The sequence below is a fragment of the Halichoerus grypus genome, chromosome 13, assembly GCF_964656455.1.
Source record: "Halichoerus grypus chromosome 13, mHalGry1.hap1.1, whole genome shotgun sequence".
Classification (NCBI taxonomy): Eukaryota; Metazoa; Chordata; class Mammalia; order Carnivora; family Phocidae; genus Halichoerus; species Halichoerus grypus.
The window spans coordinates 13,051,665-13,069,391 of NC_135724.1; the positions used below are offsets into that span (position 1 = coordinate 13,051,665).

A 17,727-nucleotide genomic window follows, 5' to 3' on the forward strand; every position below is an offset into this window, starting at 1 on the left:
ATAACGTTTAAAATAATTATTTACAACACTACAAGCATTTCCTTTAAATTAGGAAGGAGGCTAGGATGAGTGCTCTTGACACTTTCAACATTATACTGGAAAGAGACAAAGGTATCACTGTCTGCAGATGTTTTCATTGTTCATCTATAAACCCCAAGAGGATATGTTGTTAATCTATTAGAAACAACGTATGTGCCAAATTAACTTACATATACTCATGGTTTCCTGCATACAAACCACAATCAGGAGAAAATGTAAAGAGAAGAAATTATACTACATACGATAGCAATAATGACACAATAAAATACCTAGAAATAAGCCTAGAAGAAATGCTCAGAAACTATATAAAGAAAAATAATGAAACTTACTGAGAAGCATACAAGAAGACTTGAATAAAAATATGTTTTTGAAATCTGAGGGAAATTCAATATCGTAAAATGTTCACCTGCCCTAATTAATCTACCAATTCAATTCCAAAATAAATAAGCTTTTTAGGTGGAACTTGACAAAGTGATACCAAAGTTGACATGGAAGAATAAATATAAGAAAATCGTAACTATCCTGAAAATTATGGATAGCTAACATTTGGTGGGTGTTAACCATATTCCAAGCCCAATTCTACTATATGCTAGGCTCATTTAATTCTCACACAGCCCCATTTGACAGGTAGCATTACCATCCTCATTTTACAGAAGCAAAAACAGCATCCTAGAGAAGATAAGTAATTATCTGATATGCATTCAAGCCAAGATTTGAACCAAGCATTCCAACATCAGAGCCTGAACCCTTTGTTTTCCATTCTGCTTAGAATGAATCAGGCCATTCCACAAAATACTGAAGTGTATTACAAAGCTACTGTAATGAAAAACAGTTTTCCTGGCATAAGAAAAGATAGTGAAAAGGGATCATTAAAACATAATCAAGATTTCATGGGGCGCCTAGGTGGCTCAGTCAGTTGAGCATCCAACTCTTGATTTCCGTTTGGGTCATGATCTCTGGGTAGTGGGAATGAGCCCTGCATCTGGCTGCCTGCTCAGCAGGGAGTCTGCTTGGGATTTTCTGTCTCCATCTCCCACTACTCCTTCCCCTGGCACTCTCTCTCTTTCTCTCAAATAAATAAATAAATGTTTAAAAAAACATAATTAAGATTTCAGACAAATCCTTGTGAGAAATCATTACATGCTAAAGGTAGCCTTTCAGATGAGTGGAGGAAAAAAATGGGTGCTAAATAAATAATATTGGGACAATTGATTATCAATTTGGAATAAATAAAAGTAAAACAACAAAGCTAGATCTTGACCTCAACTGTTACACCAAAATAAATTCCAGAGAGGTCAAAGATTTAATGCAACAATAAAATGTCGAAAGTATTGTACAAAGACACAGGTATATTGTCATTGTTTTAAATAATCTAGTAGTGAGTAAGATCTTTCTAAACATAACCAAAAAAGAAAAAGGAAAAGAATGATAAATGTAACTGTGTTGAAACAAATTTTCATGCCAAAAAAAGTAATAAAAAAGAACAAAGTGGGAAAATATTTGCAACACATATAACAAAAGAACTTCCTTAATGTACAAAGGACTTTAATAAATCAATAAAAGAAAGATGAAAAGGTGAGCACCACACCAGAAAACTGGACAAAGAATTTTAACACAGTTCAGCACAAATATGGAAATACATTTTAAAAAAAACCTCTTATTGTGGAGAAATTTAAACATATAGAAAAGCAGAGAGATTGGTGCATTGGACAATCCCCCCACCCTGCACCCATTCCCAGCTATAACAGTCATCAAGGCAGTAAGTCATGGCCACTCTTGTGTGTTAAACACACACACACACACACACACACACACACACACACACACCTCTCCCAACCTACCCATCCCTACACTGCATCATTATGAAGCAAGTCATTTTATCTGTAAATGTATCAGAGAGCATATATAAGATTAGAAAATGCTGTTTTTCCTATTATAGTGCCAAAGATCAATTATTTTTTTAAGAAGGATTTTATTTATTTGTCAGAGAGAGCACGTGTGGGCACAAGCAGGGGAAACGGCAGGCAGAGGGAGAAGCGGGCACCCCGCAGGGCAAGGAGCCAGATGCGGGGCTCCATCCCAGATGCTTAACTGACTGAGCCACCCAGGTGTCCCGAAGATCAATTAATTGGGATTAATTGAGCCAAGGGTCTTGAAAGAGGGAGAAAACTGAAAAAATGTAGCTCACGCCTGATACTCTCTGAAAGGGAAAAACGGGAGTTTTGACTGTTTTCAGCTTTCAGCCACAACCGCTTGAATACTGAATCTAGCACAAGAGCACAGGAGGTGGGGTGCCTGGGTGGCTCAGTCGGTTAAGCGTCTGCCTTCGGCTTGGGTCATGATCCCAGGGTCCTGGGACCGAGCCCCACGTCGGGTTCCCTGCTCAGTGAGGAGTCTGCTTCTCCCTCTCCCTCTGCCCCTCCACCCCGCTCATTCTCTGTCTCTCTCTCTCAAAAAAAAAAAAAAAAAGCACAGGAGGCATTCTTGGACAAAACTGTTCAGGAGAAGACTTGGGTTGAACAGGAGTGGGGAAAGGAGTTAGAAATCAATTCTTTCTAAGGGCATTATCCGTGTTCCAAGTATTCACATTCTGGGGGATGGTGGTGTTATCCCGTAAACTTCTTGAGGAAAGGCACCTCATCTTCTGCTCGAAAGCCTTACAGTGTATCTGCCCATAGGTAATCAACAACCATGAAGAGCTCCTTTGATGGACATACCCTCCCTCACGAGGCTGACGGACATTGACGTCATCAGTCCAAAAACTCTGTGTGACTTCATATGAATAAAACGAATAGCAGCTATTGAGGAAGGGCTGGGTCTGCCGGGTTCCCAGGCACATGCAGAAAGGCATGCAGCCTGATATGGAGAACAGGTTTCTTGCCCAGAAACTGCCTGAGTCACTTCTTTCATGTGATCAGCACTGTTCGTGCTTTGCCTTCCTTATAATTATACTGCAGGTCAGGGAGGGAGCTGGTGACTCAACAAGCTGGGACCAGCCTTCTGGGTGGACTTGAGTGGCTGTGCAGGGCATGCTGTGAGGACTTTCAGATTAGGCATTTCCTTTAAGATGGTTTGAATGAAATGGACTTGGTCCTGAATGGGCTGGACGAGAGACTCGCTGAGCCTGAAACCACAAATGTCACTTAACAGCCAACTAAATTTCTCAATCTCCAAAACCCTGGATCATGAGCAAGGTGACTTCATTTTCTTCAACAAACCTTGGCTATTTAAGCACACACTCTGTAGGTATATGCAGGGAGTAAGGGCACAGGGGGTTACAAAAAGGAATATGGTGAAGTCTTTGTCCTTGTGATTTTACAGTCTAGAAAGGATGGACACTGTGTGAGTGAGGCTAACAATTTTTGAGTCTCTGCAGTGCTACAGGCACTGAATTAGGGACTTAACGTGCATTATGTAAGGACAATTCAAGGTCAAAAGTGCTATGAGAGTTCAGAAATGTTTTGAAGCTATCTTGAGGAACTAACATTGGAACTAGCACTTGAAGAATAGGTATGATTTCAACCAGGTTGAACTGGTGAAAGCAATTGTGGGAGCGAGGATGTATTAATCGAAGTCCAAATAGGTGCTGGGCTTCTGGAATGGGACATATGCTATCTGGCTCAGTACCCTGTGTTTTCTAAAACCTAACACTGTTGCAATAGCCTCCTACTTGATCTTCCCACCTCCTCTCTCTTCCTGGTGCATTCTACAAACAACTGTGAGATCCATTTTCATAAAACCAATATTGGATTAAATCAGGACCCTACTTAATCTACTTTCTTTTAAAAGGAAGAAAGTTAGAGAGAAGGGAGAGGAGAAGGGCAGGATAAAGGGAGGGGGGAACCTTTCAATGAATACTTAATCCCCATAGAACAAAGTCCAAACTCCTTATCATCCAAAGCTTTGAGGACCTGGCAGTGCCCATCGGTGCATTTTTAGCTTCTCCTCCTGCCACTCCTTCCCCCAGAGCTCCTCCTGCTTCCTACATTCTAGCCATCTCTCACACATGCCAGATATTTACTCTCCTGTGCCTTTATTCATGCTTTGTCTTCTGGCTGAAATGGCCTAGATTCTGTCAAAATCAGTTTAAGATTTTAAGATTTAGTTTAACAGACACTTTCCCCATGAAATTCCTAGCCACTCATTCCAAATTAAGGGGTCTCTCCTCTGTGGCCTTGTGGTGCAGTCTGCCTCAGTTCTACCGTTTGTCACTGTTTATCTTCTAATATTCGATCTGGAGTCGGGTGACCTGGGATCAAACTCCAACTTTGCCACTTAAAAGCTGCATGGATTGGGGAACATCTATGTCTCTGAGGCTTAGCTTTCCTCATATGGTATACTTAAGATCGACTTCACAGAATAAGGAAATAATATATGTGAAAGTACTTTATAAATCATCACACATGTAACATTTTTAGATTTACATTTTTTTTTTTTTAAAGATTTTATTTATTTGACAGAGAGAGCACAAGCAGAGGGAGAGAGAGGGAGAAGCAGGTTCCCCGCTGAGCAAGGAGCCCGATGTGGGACTCGATCCCAGGACCCTGGGATCATGACCTGGGCCGAAGGCAGCCGCTTAACCGACTGAGCCACCCAGGCGTCCCTAGATTTACATTTTTAAACATGTAAAAAGTAACAAGTTTCTATCCCACTAGAATGTAAGCTCCCTAAGTGCAGGATTAAAGAAAAAAAAAAACCTTCTAAAATAATAGTTACAAAAGAGTTGCAAAGATAGAGAATTCCCACATACCCTTTACCCGATATTCCCTGCTGTTAACATCTTATCTTGTATATTTATCAAAACTAAGACATTTGTATCAGTATAATACTATTAAAACTCAGTAGTCGACAGTACCTAGTAAGAAGGGGGTGGGAAGTATGTTAATCATTTAGGAGACACCAGATGATTGGAAAGAATTAGGGACTGAGTGGGAAATAGAATGAAAGGAATGATTAAATATCTATTTCACTTTCCTTTGGGAAGTTTTACTATGAAAGGAAGAAGAAGAAGGAGAGGATTTTGGCCGCAAACAATAGAAACGGCTGAGGAAAGGTCTTATTTTAGTTCTGCGACTAATCCCTGACACGTGATCTCACATAAAGCACTTAACCTCTCAAGTCATTAACCTTCTTTAGAAACGGTATTAAAAGATATCTGGTCTACCAGTTTCACAACACTTGTGTTCAGGAGCCTGCTTCCCCAGCAAGAACGTGAGCTCCTCGAGGGCAGCTGCTATACACACCTTTCATTAACATGCTCAGGGCCTCATAGAGCCATGACAATCATTCGAAAAGTGCTTGTTGAATGGAGTGTCAAGTGTTGAGTAATAAGCCCTGAAGCCTACTGAGATCGTACTGTTCACCTAACACTGTGCTATGGCACGCTACTAGCATTATTCACCATCCCGAGGTAGGTACTATAATCACCCCCCATCTGGCACAGGAACGGGCCCAAGTCCCCAACTGATGGGTCTTGGAAATGAGATGGCTTTTTTCACTCAAAAGCCATCGAGCTACAGAGCGCGCTCCGTGACGTGGAGTGAAAGGAGCCAGAGCCAATAATTCATCTCAAGTATAAGACATTTGGAAAAAGAAGGGAACAGATCGCGACCCCAGGTGTCCTCTCTGCCCCCAGGCCAGAGCCTCAGTGCGCTTGTGCTCAGCTTGACCGCCACAAGGCCAGGGGGGAGCTTCAGGGATGTCGCTACAGGCCTCGCGAGATCCCGGGGCTAAGGCGAGACCGGGGTGGCTGGAGACTGGGTAGCGCGCGCGCTGATGACAAAAGCGGAAGTGCTGGGGCCAGAGGCGGGGCGAGAGCCCGGAGGGGCTTAGGATTGCGGAAGTTTTGCGAGAAGGGTCGGGCGGCTTTCGAAGCGCCGTTTGGTTTTGGAAGTTCCAGAGAGGAAGCCGCTGCTCGGGGTCCGAGAGCCACCAGCCTGCACACGTTTGGGGCAACACCGGGCGCGATTCGACGTTGCCGCTGTTGGCTTCCTCTGCCCTCGTTCCTCCCCAGAGAATCTCCTCGGATCTCCGCCATGACATCCACCTCGCCCAACCTCCAGGTATCACTGTTCTCCCGCCCCCTGGAGAGCCGGAGCCTAGGGGCGGCGCGGGGTTCGGAGTGGGGGCCGAGGAGGAGGGAGGAAGCGGCCGCGCCCGTATTGCGGGGCGGAGGAGGGCGGCGCTCGTGCCCAACCTGCAGGCGGGAGGGTCGGGCTCTTTCCTCCTGCTTCCGGGGTCTCCAGAGCCCACCGGCTACGTGGAAATCTTCACTTTGTTTGAGGTGGGGTTTTTTTTCCTCTTTTGAACCGAACTGGGCATAGCTTTGAACGAGAGGCCCAGACGCTCCCATCAATGTAAGAGAAAAGAACGTAAGGTTTGCAAAGCACAGCCCTGAGCCAGTTGAAGATAAGGTGGTCTTAGTTCTCCGTCTCTCAAGCTGGTATAGCAGAGCCCTTCTCGTTTAGCTGTCAGGTGTATAGAACTATGAGGACAGTCTTAGAATTTGAGGGATCCGTGAATTCATTGAGCTGTGCATTCATGTGCTCCCAAAATGTATTCAAAATCAGGGAGTAGTTTCAAGCTCCTTTGTGCTCCACCTTCCCACCCCTACCGCAGCGAGTACAGTGTTTTGTACATAAACCAGACTTCTAAACTTTTAGACATAATTGTTGGATCTCTATGGAATTCATTTGAGAAGAGAAATTTCTGAAATGGTGCTTCCCATCCCTAGAATGGATCTGAGGTTTCAGAGGGGTTTAGGATGTGTCTTAACCTCGAGGACTCCCAGTCCACTAGGTCAGTCTGGGGGGAAGATCGACATAAAATACCTGTGTTGAATCCTCGTCTTGGTCTTGCAGTAGTTGATGAGACATTTATTGAGTGCCTGGTGCAAGCTCAAGGATAATGGATCCTGAAGAAAGAGCGCTGAAAGTAGATCCATTTAAATAGAGCTCAAAAATTCACCAAGAAAAAAAAAAAGTTGGAGGGAGGAGCTTTCCTGGGACTTTTACCTTGAAAATGGACCCAAAAGATTATCAAAGTAAACGTTTTATATATCTTAAAACATAATTGCAACTGTGACTTAGAATCAAGAATAGGTCATATATTGATTTTGTATCTTTTCCAACAGGCTTGCATTTAGTAAGATATAATAAAAATATAATAATCTCCACTTAACATTGTTTTTTGATTTTTTTTTTTTTTTTTTTTTTGTAGCCCCATTCAGAAAGTGTCTTTTTGGTAAATGTTCTTGGAAAAAGTATTGTCCCTTTGAATATCAAAGGCGACTTCTTTTTAAGTGCTGTCTTCATCCTTGTTGGTCAGTTAACTCGTTTTATTCCACTAACTTTTCATTTGTCAAGACCTTGCATGTAATTTGGACATTCCACAACATAATTTTCATCCATTTACTGATACCTTTTTTCTTTTGTAATAACTGCACTTTCATTCTCGACTCCGTTTGCATCATATTTGAATTGGGGCAGGTGTTCCTCAGTGAATCAGTTAGAGATTAGGACACATACTAAAGGCATGTTGCTGCTGTTAAACGGGGAGAGATGTTGAGTTATAATTGTATTGTGGTTGGGTCATAGGTGCCCTTTCTCATTCAACCTTTTTAACCTTCTAACCTAGGAAATTTGGATGAAGAATATTCAAATAACAATTTTCCCACCGAACAAGGCAAGACTCCCCATAACCAGATGCTTATAATCTAATGGAGAAATGCAGATAATTAAAAATCAAAATTATAAAATAACACAGTAGTGCTATAATAGAATTAGAGGTGAGTGCGGGAGGGCAGAAAGGAAGGGCTTATCTAACTTCAAGGATAAATAGAAATGTTTCACAGAGGAGATGATGAGAGCTTAGATAATGTGAAAGGTACTGACACTAATTGTCCACCTGGTATTTGGTGTGATCTTATGTAATCTTCAAAACAACTCTTCAAGATTACTTCAGTTTCACAGTGTAAGAAACCAAAGTGTATTAAAGTTGTGATTTTAATTAGTATTGAAGTTAGTTTTGAATCCAGGTTTATTTGCTTGTAAGTTTGTGCTTTCTTTCACTATGAAGTTAGGCCTTTTTGGACAAGAAAATGGGATGCATTTCAGGTAAAGACAAAGAATATATACCTCAGTCTAGAAGTGTAATAAACCTTGGAGAGGGTTGGGAGAAATTGCAAGTAATGCAGTATGCATAGAACTCAAGTTCACTCAACCCTAAATATGCCATTCATTTTGCTAAGTCTTAGGGAATCATAAAAGCAATATATCACCCTTGATTTCCCAGGGCTTGTATTCTGATGTGAGAAGACATGTAAAGTGGCTGATGGGGATACTGCGTGGAAATTTCGAGGAAGCATAGGCTAGGCCCCCTGGGGGTGTGGGGGAGGGCTTTGCGGCAGGAAGACCAGGACTATGCTGATGCTTAGAGAAGCTGGAGTCTGACTGGAAGATAGTCAGGTAGTGTATTTCAGGTAGAGAGTGCACCGTAAACAAAGGCCTTAGGTCTGAGTTGTCTGGGTTGTCCCTAGTTTGGTACGACTGGGACTGAGTGTGTAAGGTGGGAGGACCGGCCTAGTCAGGCCATGGAGAGGTGTGTGCCACACAGATGATTGGTCCTCATCCTGCTGTAGATGGAGAATCAGAAAGAAATCTGCCCAGGTTTTTATTGTAGAAGGAAACTACCATTTGTGTGCAGGGGACAACTTGATTGGTAGCAGGCCTGGAAACAGGGAGACCAGTTGGGAAGGCAGGGTTCTGTGTGATGGGAGATGGTGAGGGCCAAAGTAGTGTAGTACCTGTTAAAGAAGAGAGGATTGATCAGAGACAGATTGAAGAGGAAGAACAGTCAGGCTTGGCTCTGCATTTAGAAGGAGAGGGCAGGAGGAGTCTGGGTTTTCTCCCAGATCCCTGAGTTGAATGGGGAGGAATTGGTTCTGGGATTACAAAAAGAGGGGCATATTTGGGGGCAGGTGTTCTGGAACTTTTTGAGCTTGAAATGCGTTGTGGGGACAACCAAGTGGAAATGTTCAATGAGCGGTTGGATACATATGTGTAGAACTAGAGAGAGGGGGCCAGGCTGGAAACAAGGGTTTGAGAGTTAATAGCGTACAGATGGTTGCAGAGGTTATGGCCATCCTGGAGAGTTCATAGGATGAGGAAAAACAAGAAACAGGTAGAAACTCTGGAATAGTGGCATTTAAGGAGAGAGAAAAGGGAGTCTGAAAAAGAATCATTAATATAATCCAGAGTAAAACCAAGAGAGAATGGTGCCATGGAGGCTAACGGAGGAGGAGGCCATGTCCAGATGTCTGTTAGGATTAAATGCTGTGGGGAGAGAGTTAGGTAAGTGTGAGGCCTGGTCAGCAGGAAGCCTTGCCATGGAGGAATCAAGGAACCGTGATGAACTTGGAGTTCTTTTTGGGATTTTGCTATGGAGGTGAAAAGATGAGTAAGGTAGTAACTAGAGAGGAACCTAGGACCTGGGGAGAGCCCGCTGTGTTTTAGTTTGTGTTTTGTGGATATGAGTTTGAAGAAGGACTTTACATACATGTTTATGCTGAGGAACTCAGACCCCAACAAAAAAGGGGGGGAGGGGAAGGTTAGGTTGGGGAGAGCAGTAGAGTGGCATATAGTTGATAGGGTGAATGTCAGAGAAGGAAGGTGGGGATGGTCTCCAGAGCATAGGGAAAAGACATAGCATTGACAGGAAAATATCCAGTGGAGAAAAATTGTTAGAGATTATAGAGGTAAAATAACCAAAAGGAAGATTTTGAGAAAGCAATTGGGGATTTTTTTCATTTGTTCAACAATTTTATTAAGTACCCAGCGTGTGCCAGGCACTGTTCCAGGCTCTGGGGACAGCGCAGTGCTGCAGTTGAAGTCCCTGTGCTCATGGAGCTCACGTTTATATATCAGGAGATAGGCAATGCGTGAGTATCCACAGATAAATGTGACGATACGCACAATGATGGGATGGGGGTGAGAGGAGAACTGAAAGCAGGGACGGAGGGAGTACAGCCTCTGAAATAGATTAGGGAGGGCCTCTCTGAGGACTTGGCATTTGCTCTGTGGCTGAAAAGGAGACTGTCATGCACCTATTGGTGGGGGGGAAGAGCAGGGAAGAGCATTCTAGGCAGAGGGATCAACAGTGCACAGGCTGCCTGCGTGAAGGTGGACTAACGGATTTGAGATGCAACCCAGAAGGAGCCAGGGCTGGGTCACGGAAGGCCTTGTAGACCGTGACCATGACCCAGCAGTGGAAATCCGTCAAAGGGGCCGGCCCTTCGCTGGTTGCCATAAGGACTTCAAGGTGTTGAGTGCGGAAGCAGGCTGACCACTTAGGAGGCACGGTGGTAGTTTTGACACATGTGTTAGTGGATTGAGCTAAGATAGTAGCGATGGAAGTGATTAGGACTAAGAATAGTTGGCACTCCAGAACCATACAAGACACAGTTCATTTCATTTCAGATGAAAAATGCTAACAGAAACAAGGGTGAAGTGGGATATTCAGCAAGGGAAAAACCTGCATATTCTCAAATCGTCATGTTTGATTAAAGGTTTCACATGCGCTGTCTAGTACGGTAGCTACAAGTAGCTATTTAAATTTGAATTTTACTCAAAATTTAAAACTCCTCAGTCACACTAGCCACAGGTGCTCAGAAGCCGATTATAGATAGTGGCTTGCGATTTGGACAGTGCTGGATACAGTCATGACCATCAGAGAAAGGCTGGCTTAAAGTCATTAGTACCATATTTGGCGCTAGACGATTAGATACTGACTGTAAGAGTTTTCCTTTAACCATCATTATGGTGCCAAAAAGAGGACTAACTGCTAATGAGGGGAGTGTGTAGCTGGAGAGGTGAGTGGCACAGCAATTCAAAATAATAGAAGAAAATTGTAACTAGAATAAGAAAGAACTTATTTCCTCTGCATGGCGTAGCCACGGGGTCTTCTGCATCCATTTTTAAATGACCAGGTGCACCAAACCACCAGTTGACCATGTGTATGAGTGCTGTGACTCCACCCTTTATATCCTGCCTAGCTTACCAAACTTTTGAAAATTTAGCTTCAAGTTCAGGCTATCTGAGCTGTGAAATATGTACTACTACATCTTATCGATGCTAAAACACCATTTCTTTTTTTTTTCCCCTCCTGCTACAACAGATGGAAGGCCTATTCCTCCCATTTGCAGTTTTCATCCTATCTATCTGCAGTCCATAGCAGCTGCTTCAAAATGTAATATTCTCATGTGATTGGTTTGGGATTGTTTGAATGGTTTTTTTGTCTTATCTTAATTATATGCTTATTTTTACTATAGCATCACCATGATCCTTTTTTCTACTGGCTCTTATTTTTTTTTTTTAAAGATTTTATTTATTTATTTGAGAGAGAGAGAATGAGAGACAGAGAGCATGAGAGGGAGGAGGGTCAGAGGGAGAAGCAGACTCCCTGCCGAGCAGGGAGCCCGATGCGGGACTCGATCCCGGGACTCCAGGATCATGACCTGAGCCGAAGGCAGTCGCTTAACCAACTGAGCCACCCAGGCGCCCTCTTATTCTTGTTGGATACAGTTTTACTACCTGGATGAATCAGGTGGAATGTTTTAATAAACTATGCTTGTTTTTTTTTTTAAAGATTTTATTTATTTATTTGACAGAGAGAGACACAGCGAGAGAGGGAACACAAGCAGGGGGAGTGGGAGAGGGAGAAGCAGGCTCCCCATGGAGCAGGGAGCCCGATGTGGGGCTCGATCCCAGGATCCTGGGACCATGACCTGAGCCGAAGGCAGACGCTTAACGACTGAGCCACCCAGGCGCCCCTTAAAAATAGTTTTTTAATGGAAGTTTTATTTTGTAACAACCACAGGTTCACATGCAGTTGTGAGAAATAATGGAGAGAGATCCTGTTAACCCTTTGCCCATAGTGGTAGCATCTTGTAAAACTACAGTACAGTATCGTAACCTGGATGTTGACAGTGATACATTCCACCAGTCTTACTCAGATTTTCCAGTTTTATGTGTACTCATGTATATACATATTTTAAAGATTTTATTTATTTGAGAGAACGTGTGCGCACAAGCAGGGGGAACGGCAAACAGAGGGAGAGGGAGAAGCAGACTCCCCACTGAGCAGGGAGCCCGACCTGATGCGGGGCTCTATCCCAGGACCTTGAGCTGAAGGCAGCCACTTAACTGACTTAACCACCCAGGCGCCCCTGTACTCATGTATAGTTTGTGTGTGTGTTCAGAGTTCTGTCACATGGGTAAGTATCTTCCATCCCAGTCATGATACAGAATAGTTCTATCCAGGCACGCCTGGGTGGCTCAGTTGGTTAAGCAACTGCCTTGGGCTCAGGTCATGATCCTGGAGTCCCAGGATCGAGTTCTGCATCGGGCTCTCCACTCAGTGGGGAGTCTGCTTCTCCCTCTGACTCTCTCCCCTCTCATGCTCACTCTCACTCTCTCTCTCAAATAAATAAATAAAATATTTTTAAAAAAAAAGAGTTCTATCCACAGGGATCCCTCCTCTGGCCCTTTTAGTACCATAGTCACCTCTCTTTCTCTTCCCCTGCCCTGCATCCCTGTTTCCTGACAATACTAATATGCCCTCCATCTCTGGTTTTGTCATTTTGAGAAGGTTATAAAAATAGAATCATACAATATGTAACCTTTTGGAATTTGTTCTTTTCACTTAGCATAATCCTCTCAAGATTTCATTCATGTCCTGTGGATCAAGGTAGTTCCTTTTCATTACTGAGTAGTACTCTGTGCTATGGGTGTATCACAATTTGTTTAACCACTCTAAGGTTAAAGGACATCCGGAATACTCATGTATAAATTTTTGTATGAACACAAGTCTTCATTTCTCTGGGGTAAATACCCAGGAGTGCAGTTGCTGGTTAATACGGTAGCTGCATGGTTACATTTGTAAAAAAACAAACCAGTTCCCAGAGGCTCTACCATTTTCTTCCTACCAGCAATGTATAAGTGATCAGTTCTCTGTATCCTTACTAGCATTGGGTATTATTGTCATTATTTTTTTATTTTAGCCATGCTGATAGATGTTCTGAGATATCTCATGGTGGTTTTAATTTGCCTTTCTCTAGTGGCTAATGATTTTAAATATCTTTTTGTGTGCTAATTTGCCATCAGTATTACCTCTTTGGTGAAATGTCTGTTCTTGTCTTCAGCTGATTTTCTACTTGAATTCTTTTTAAACTGTTCAGTTTTGGGAGTTCTTCTATATTCTAAATACTAGTCCTTTCCTAAATATGTAGTTTGCAAATATTTCTCCCAATCTGTAGCGTGTCTTTTCATCCTTTTAACAGGATTTTTTACAGACCAAAAGTTTTTTAATTTGTTGAGGTCCAATTTTATCATTTTTCTTTTCTTTCTTTTTTTGAAGTATAATTGACATTAAACACATTTGCTTCAGGTGTACAATATGATTCATTATTTGTATATATTGTGAGTTATCACTACAATAAGTCTGTTTAACGTCTGTCACCTTTCATTGTTAGAAAAATGGTTTTCTTGTGATGAGAACTTTTAAGACTTACTCCCTTGGGAACTTTCAAGTATGCGATACAGTATTATTAACTGTAGTCACCATACTGTACATTACATTCTTATGACTTACTTATTTTGTAATGAGAACTTTGTATCTTTGGACTCCCTTCACCTATTTCACCTTTCCCCACTTCTTGTGACTACCAATCTGTTCTCTGTATCTATGAGGTTGGGGTTTTTTGTTTGTGGATTTTTTGTTGTTCAGATTTCACACATAAGTGAGATCATATAATATTTGTCTTTCTCTGACTTACTTCATTTAGCAAAATGCCCTCAATCTATTCGTGTTGTCACAAATGCCAAGATTTTGCCTTTTTTATGGCTGAATAATATTCCATTGTATACGTATACCACATTCTCTTTATCCATTCATCTGTCTGTGGACAAGTAGGTTGTTTCCATATCTTGGCTATTTTAAATAATGCTGCAGTAAACACTGGGGTGCATATATCTTTTTGAGTTCATGTTTTCATTTTCTCTGGGTAAATACTCAGGAGTGAAATTGCGGAATCATATGGTAGTTCTATTTGTAGTTTTTTGAGGAACCTCCATAGTGTTTTCCGTAGTGACTGCACCAGTTACTGTCCCATCAACAGTGCACAAGGGTTCCCTTTTCTCCACATCCTCACCAAACTTGTTATTTCTTGTTTTATTGATAATAGCCATTCTTACAAGTGTGAGGTAATAGCTCATTATAGTTTTGATTTGCATTTCCCTGATGATTAGTCTTGTTGAGTGCTGTTTCAGATACCTTTTGGGCATCTGTTACATCTTTGGAAAAATGTCTGTTCAGATCCTCTACCCATTTTTTAATTGGATTGCTTGGTTCTTTTGCTCTTGAGTTGTATGAGTTCTTTATATATTTTGGATATTAACCCCTTAGCAGATGTACGATTTGCAAATATTTTCTCCCATTCAGTAAGTCGCCTTTTCATTTTGTTGATGGTTTCCTTTGCTGTGCAGAAGCTTTTTGGTTTGATGTGGTCCCACCTGTTTATTTTTGCTTTTATTGCCTTTGCTTTTGGTTATCAAATCCAAAAAATCATCACCAAGACCAGAGTCCAAACTTACTTGCCTATATTTTCTTTAAGGAGTTTTATGGTTTTAGGTCTTATGTTCAAATCTTTAATCCATTTTGAGTTAATTTTCATGGATGGTGTAATACAGTAGGACAGTTTCATTCTTTTGCATGTTGGTGTCCAGTTTTCCCAACACCATTTCATTTTTAAAATTTACTTATTTACTTTAGAGAGCACGAGCAGGAGGGGCAGAGGGAGAGAGAGAGAGAGAATCCCAAGCAGACTCTCCGCTGAGCGCGGGGCACGACGCAGGGCCCAGTCCCATGACCCTGAGATCATGACCTGAGCCAAAAGCAAGAGTCGGATGCCCGACTGACTGCACCACCCTGTCACCTCACCACTTACTGGAGAGGCTGTCCTTTTCTCTTTGGATATCCTTGGCTCCTGTGTGGTAAATTAATTGACCATATATGTGTGTGGGTTTATTTCTGGACTTTCTGTTCTGTTCTTTTGATCTATGTGTCTGTTTTTATGCCAATACCATATTGTTCTCATTTTATATATTGTGCTTTTTGGTATGTAATTTCAGAACCCTTTGCCTAGCCCTAGATGCTAAAGATTTTCTGTTTTTTTCCGTAAAGATTTTATAGTTTCACATTTTATATTTAAGTCTATAATCCATTGTGAGTTCATTTTTTTTTTTTTCAAATTAAATAGGCTAGAAGTCCAGGTACAGCATATATCAGGTGGGTTCTAGCTCAGAGTTTTACCAGGCTGACATTAAGATGTCTGCAGGGCTGCATTTTTGTTTGTTTGTTTTTGAAGGCTCTAGGGATGGATGTACCTGCTTCTAAACACATTCAGGTTGTTGGCAGATTTCAGTTTCATGTGGTTGTCAGACTGAGGTTCTCTTTCTTGGTTGTCAGCTGAGGGTGATTCTCCCCCTGTAGAAGCCACCTGCGTACTCTGACTCGTTGCCACTTTCTTCTTCCATCCAGTGTGGTTGGTTGAGTTTTCATCCTGCTTCTGTTCTTTCTGACCTTTCCTTCTGCCATTATCCTACTTTGAACCAGAGAAAATTCTCTGCTTTTAAGAGCATATGTGATTTTTTAAAAAGTTTTTATTTAAATTCTGTTAGTTAACATACAATGTAACATTAGGTTTGGGTGAACAATATAGTGAGTTAATTTTTGTACAGAGTGGTTTAGGTCAAGATTCTCTGTCTCTGGGCACCTGGGTGGCTTAGTCAGGTGAGGGTCTGACTTTTTTTTTTTTTTAATTAACATATAATGTATATAATGTATTACTTGTTTCAGGGGTACAGGTCTGTGATTCATCAGTCTTACACAATTCACAGCACTCACCATAGTACATACCCTCCCCAGTGTCACCCAGCCACACCATCTCTCCCACCCCCCTCCCTTCCAGCAACCCTGTTTGTTTCCCGAGATTAAGAGTCTCTCATGGTTTGTCTCCCTCTCTGGTTTCGTCTTGTTTCATTTTTCCCTCACTTTCCCTATGATCCTCTGTCTTGTTTCTCAAATTCCTCATATCATTGAGATCATATGATACTTGTCTTTCTCTGATTAACTTATTTCGCTTAGCATAATACCCTCTAGTTCCATCCACGTCGTGGCAAGATTTCATTTTTTTTTTGATGGCTGCATAATATTCCATTGTATATATAGACCACATCTTCTTTATCCATTCCTCTGTTGATGGACATCTAGGCTCTTTCCATAGTTTGGCTGTTGTGGACATTGCTGCTATAAACATTGGGGTGCACGTGCCCCTTCGGATCACTACATTTGTATCTTTGGGGTAAATACCCAGTAGAGCAGTTGCTGGGTCGTAGGGTAGCTCTATTTTCAACTTTTTGAGGAGCCTCCGTACTGTTTTCCAGAGTGGCTGCACCAGCTTGCATTCCCACCAACAGTGTAGGAGGGTTCCCCTTTCTCCGCATCCTCGCCAACATCTGTCATTTCCTGACTTGTTAATTTTAGCCATTCTTACTGGTGTGAGGTGGTATCTCATTGAGGTTTTGATATCTATTTCCCTGATGCCGAGGATGTTGAGCACTTTTTCATGGGTCTGTTGGTCATTTGGATGTCTTTGCAGAAATGTCTGTTCATGTCTTCTGCCCAGGGTCTGACTCTTGATCTCAGCTCAGGTCTTGATCTCAGGGTTGTGAGTTCAAGCCCCATGTTGGGCTCCATGCTGGGCGTGGAGCCTGCTTTAAAAAACAAACAAAAAAAAAGATTCTCAGTCTCTGTCTTTTTTTTTTTTTTCTTACAGACGTCTAATTGCTCCAGCACTGGTTCTTCCACCATTAACTTGGTTTTGCATATTTGTATGGATCTATTTCAGGAGTTTTTGTTTGTTTGTTTTTTTTTAATACTACACAAAAACCTATGTTCATTATAGGCACCTTTAAAAGATGTGGAAAAGTAGAAAAAGAAAAAGTTGAGTCTTATCAAAGACAACCTCTGTTAAATTTTCTTTTCATCCTTTTCCTGTGGTATTTTTGTTTGTTTTTGCTCTTTCGAATAGGAATAGGATTATTTTAATGATCCTATAAGAATTTATTGTGTAGCATCTTTTTGCTGCTTAAAATTCAAGTTTTCAGGTTTTATTTTGTCTTGTTTTAAAAGACCCCTCTGGTTACTATCTTTGTTCAGTTAACCTTTTAGATAATTACTGGATTAAAAGATTTGGGTATTTTCAGATTCTTGATATTTCATTGCCCCATTGCTTCTGAGGGGGTTTTATACCGTTTATATTTTACTATTGTTATGTACTTTATCTATAACAGCACTGGATTTTTGAGAATTTCCCTGAATGATTTTAACATGAATTTTCATATTATTCAGTTACTCCTTACTAGCTCTAAGCTTGACTTTTGTTGAAAGAAAATTGTATGAGAATCTTAGTGATTGGTACTGGATAAAGTAGAAATCAGATAGCATTTACCCGTATAACAAATGTAGTTTACATTTTATAAATCATTACAATTTATAATAACATGCAATTGAGATTTAGAGAAAACAGATCGGTTTGTTTTAAGGTTGCTTTTATTAAAAAAAAAACTTTCG

The 17,727-nt window shown here is 41.5% G+C and overlaps 1 protein-coding gene across 2 annotated transcripts in view; it reads left to right on the forward strand.

The window, feature by feature from the left end:
- Nucleotides 1-5,825: 5,825 nt before the first annotated feature.
- The window catches only part of VPS4B (vacuolar protein sorting 4 homolog B), a 32,239-nt gene continuing 20,337 nt past the window's right edge, over nucleotides 5,826-17,727 (forward strand). For both annotated transcript variants that reach the window (XM_078060200.1, XM_078060201.1), the window contains exon 1: nucleotides 5,826-6,101. In XM_078060200.1, the coding sequence (XP_077916326.1) occupies nucleotides 6,075-6,101 (27 nt within the window). In that variant the 5' untranslated portion in view covers nucleotides 5,826-6,074. The remainder of the gene's footprint in view (nucleotides 6,102-17,727) is intronic.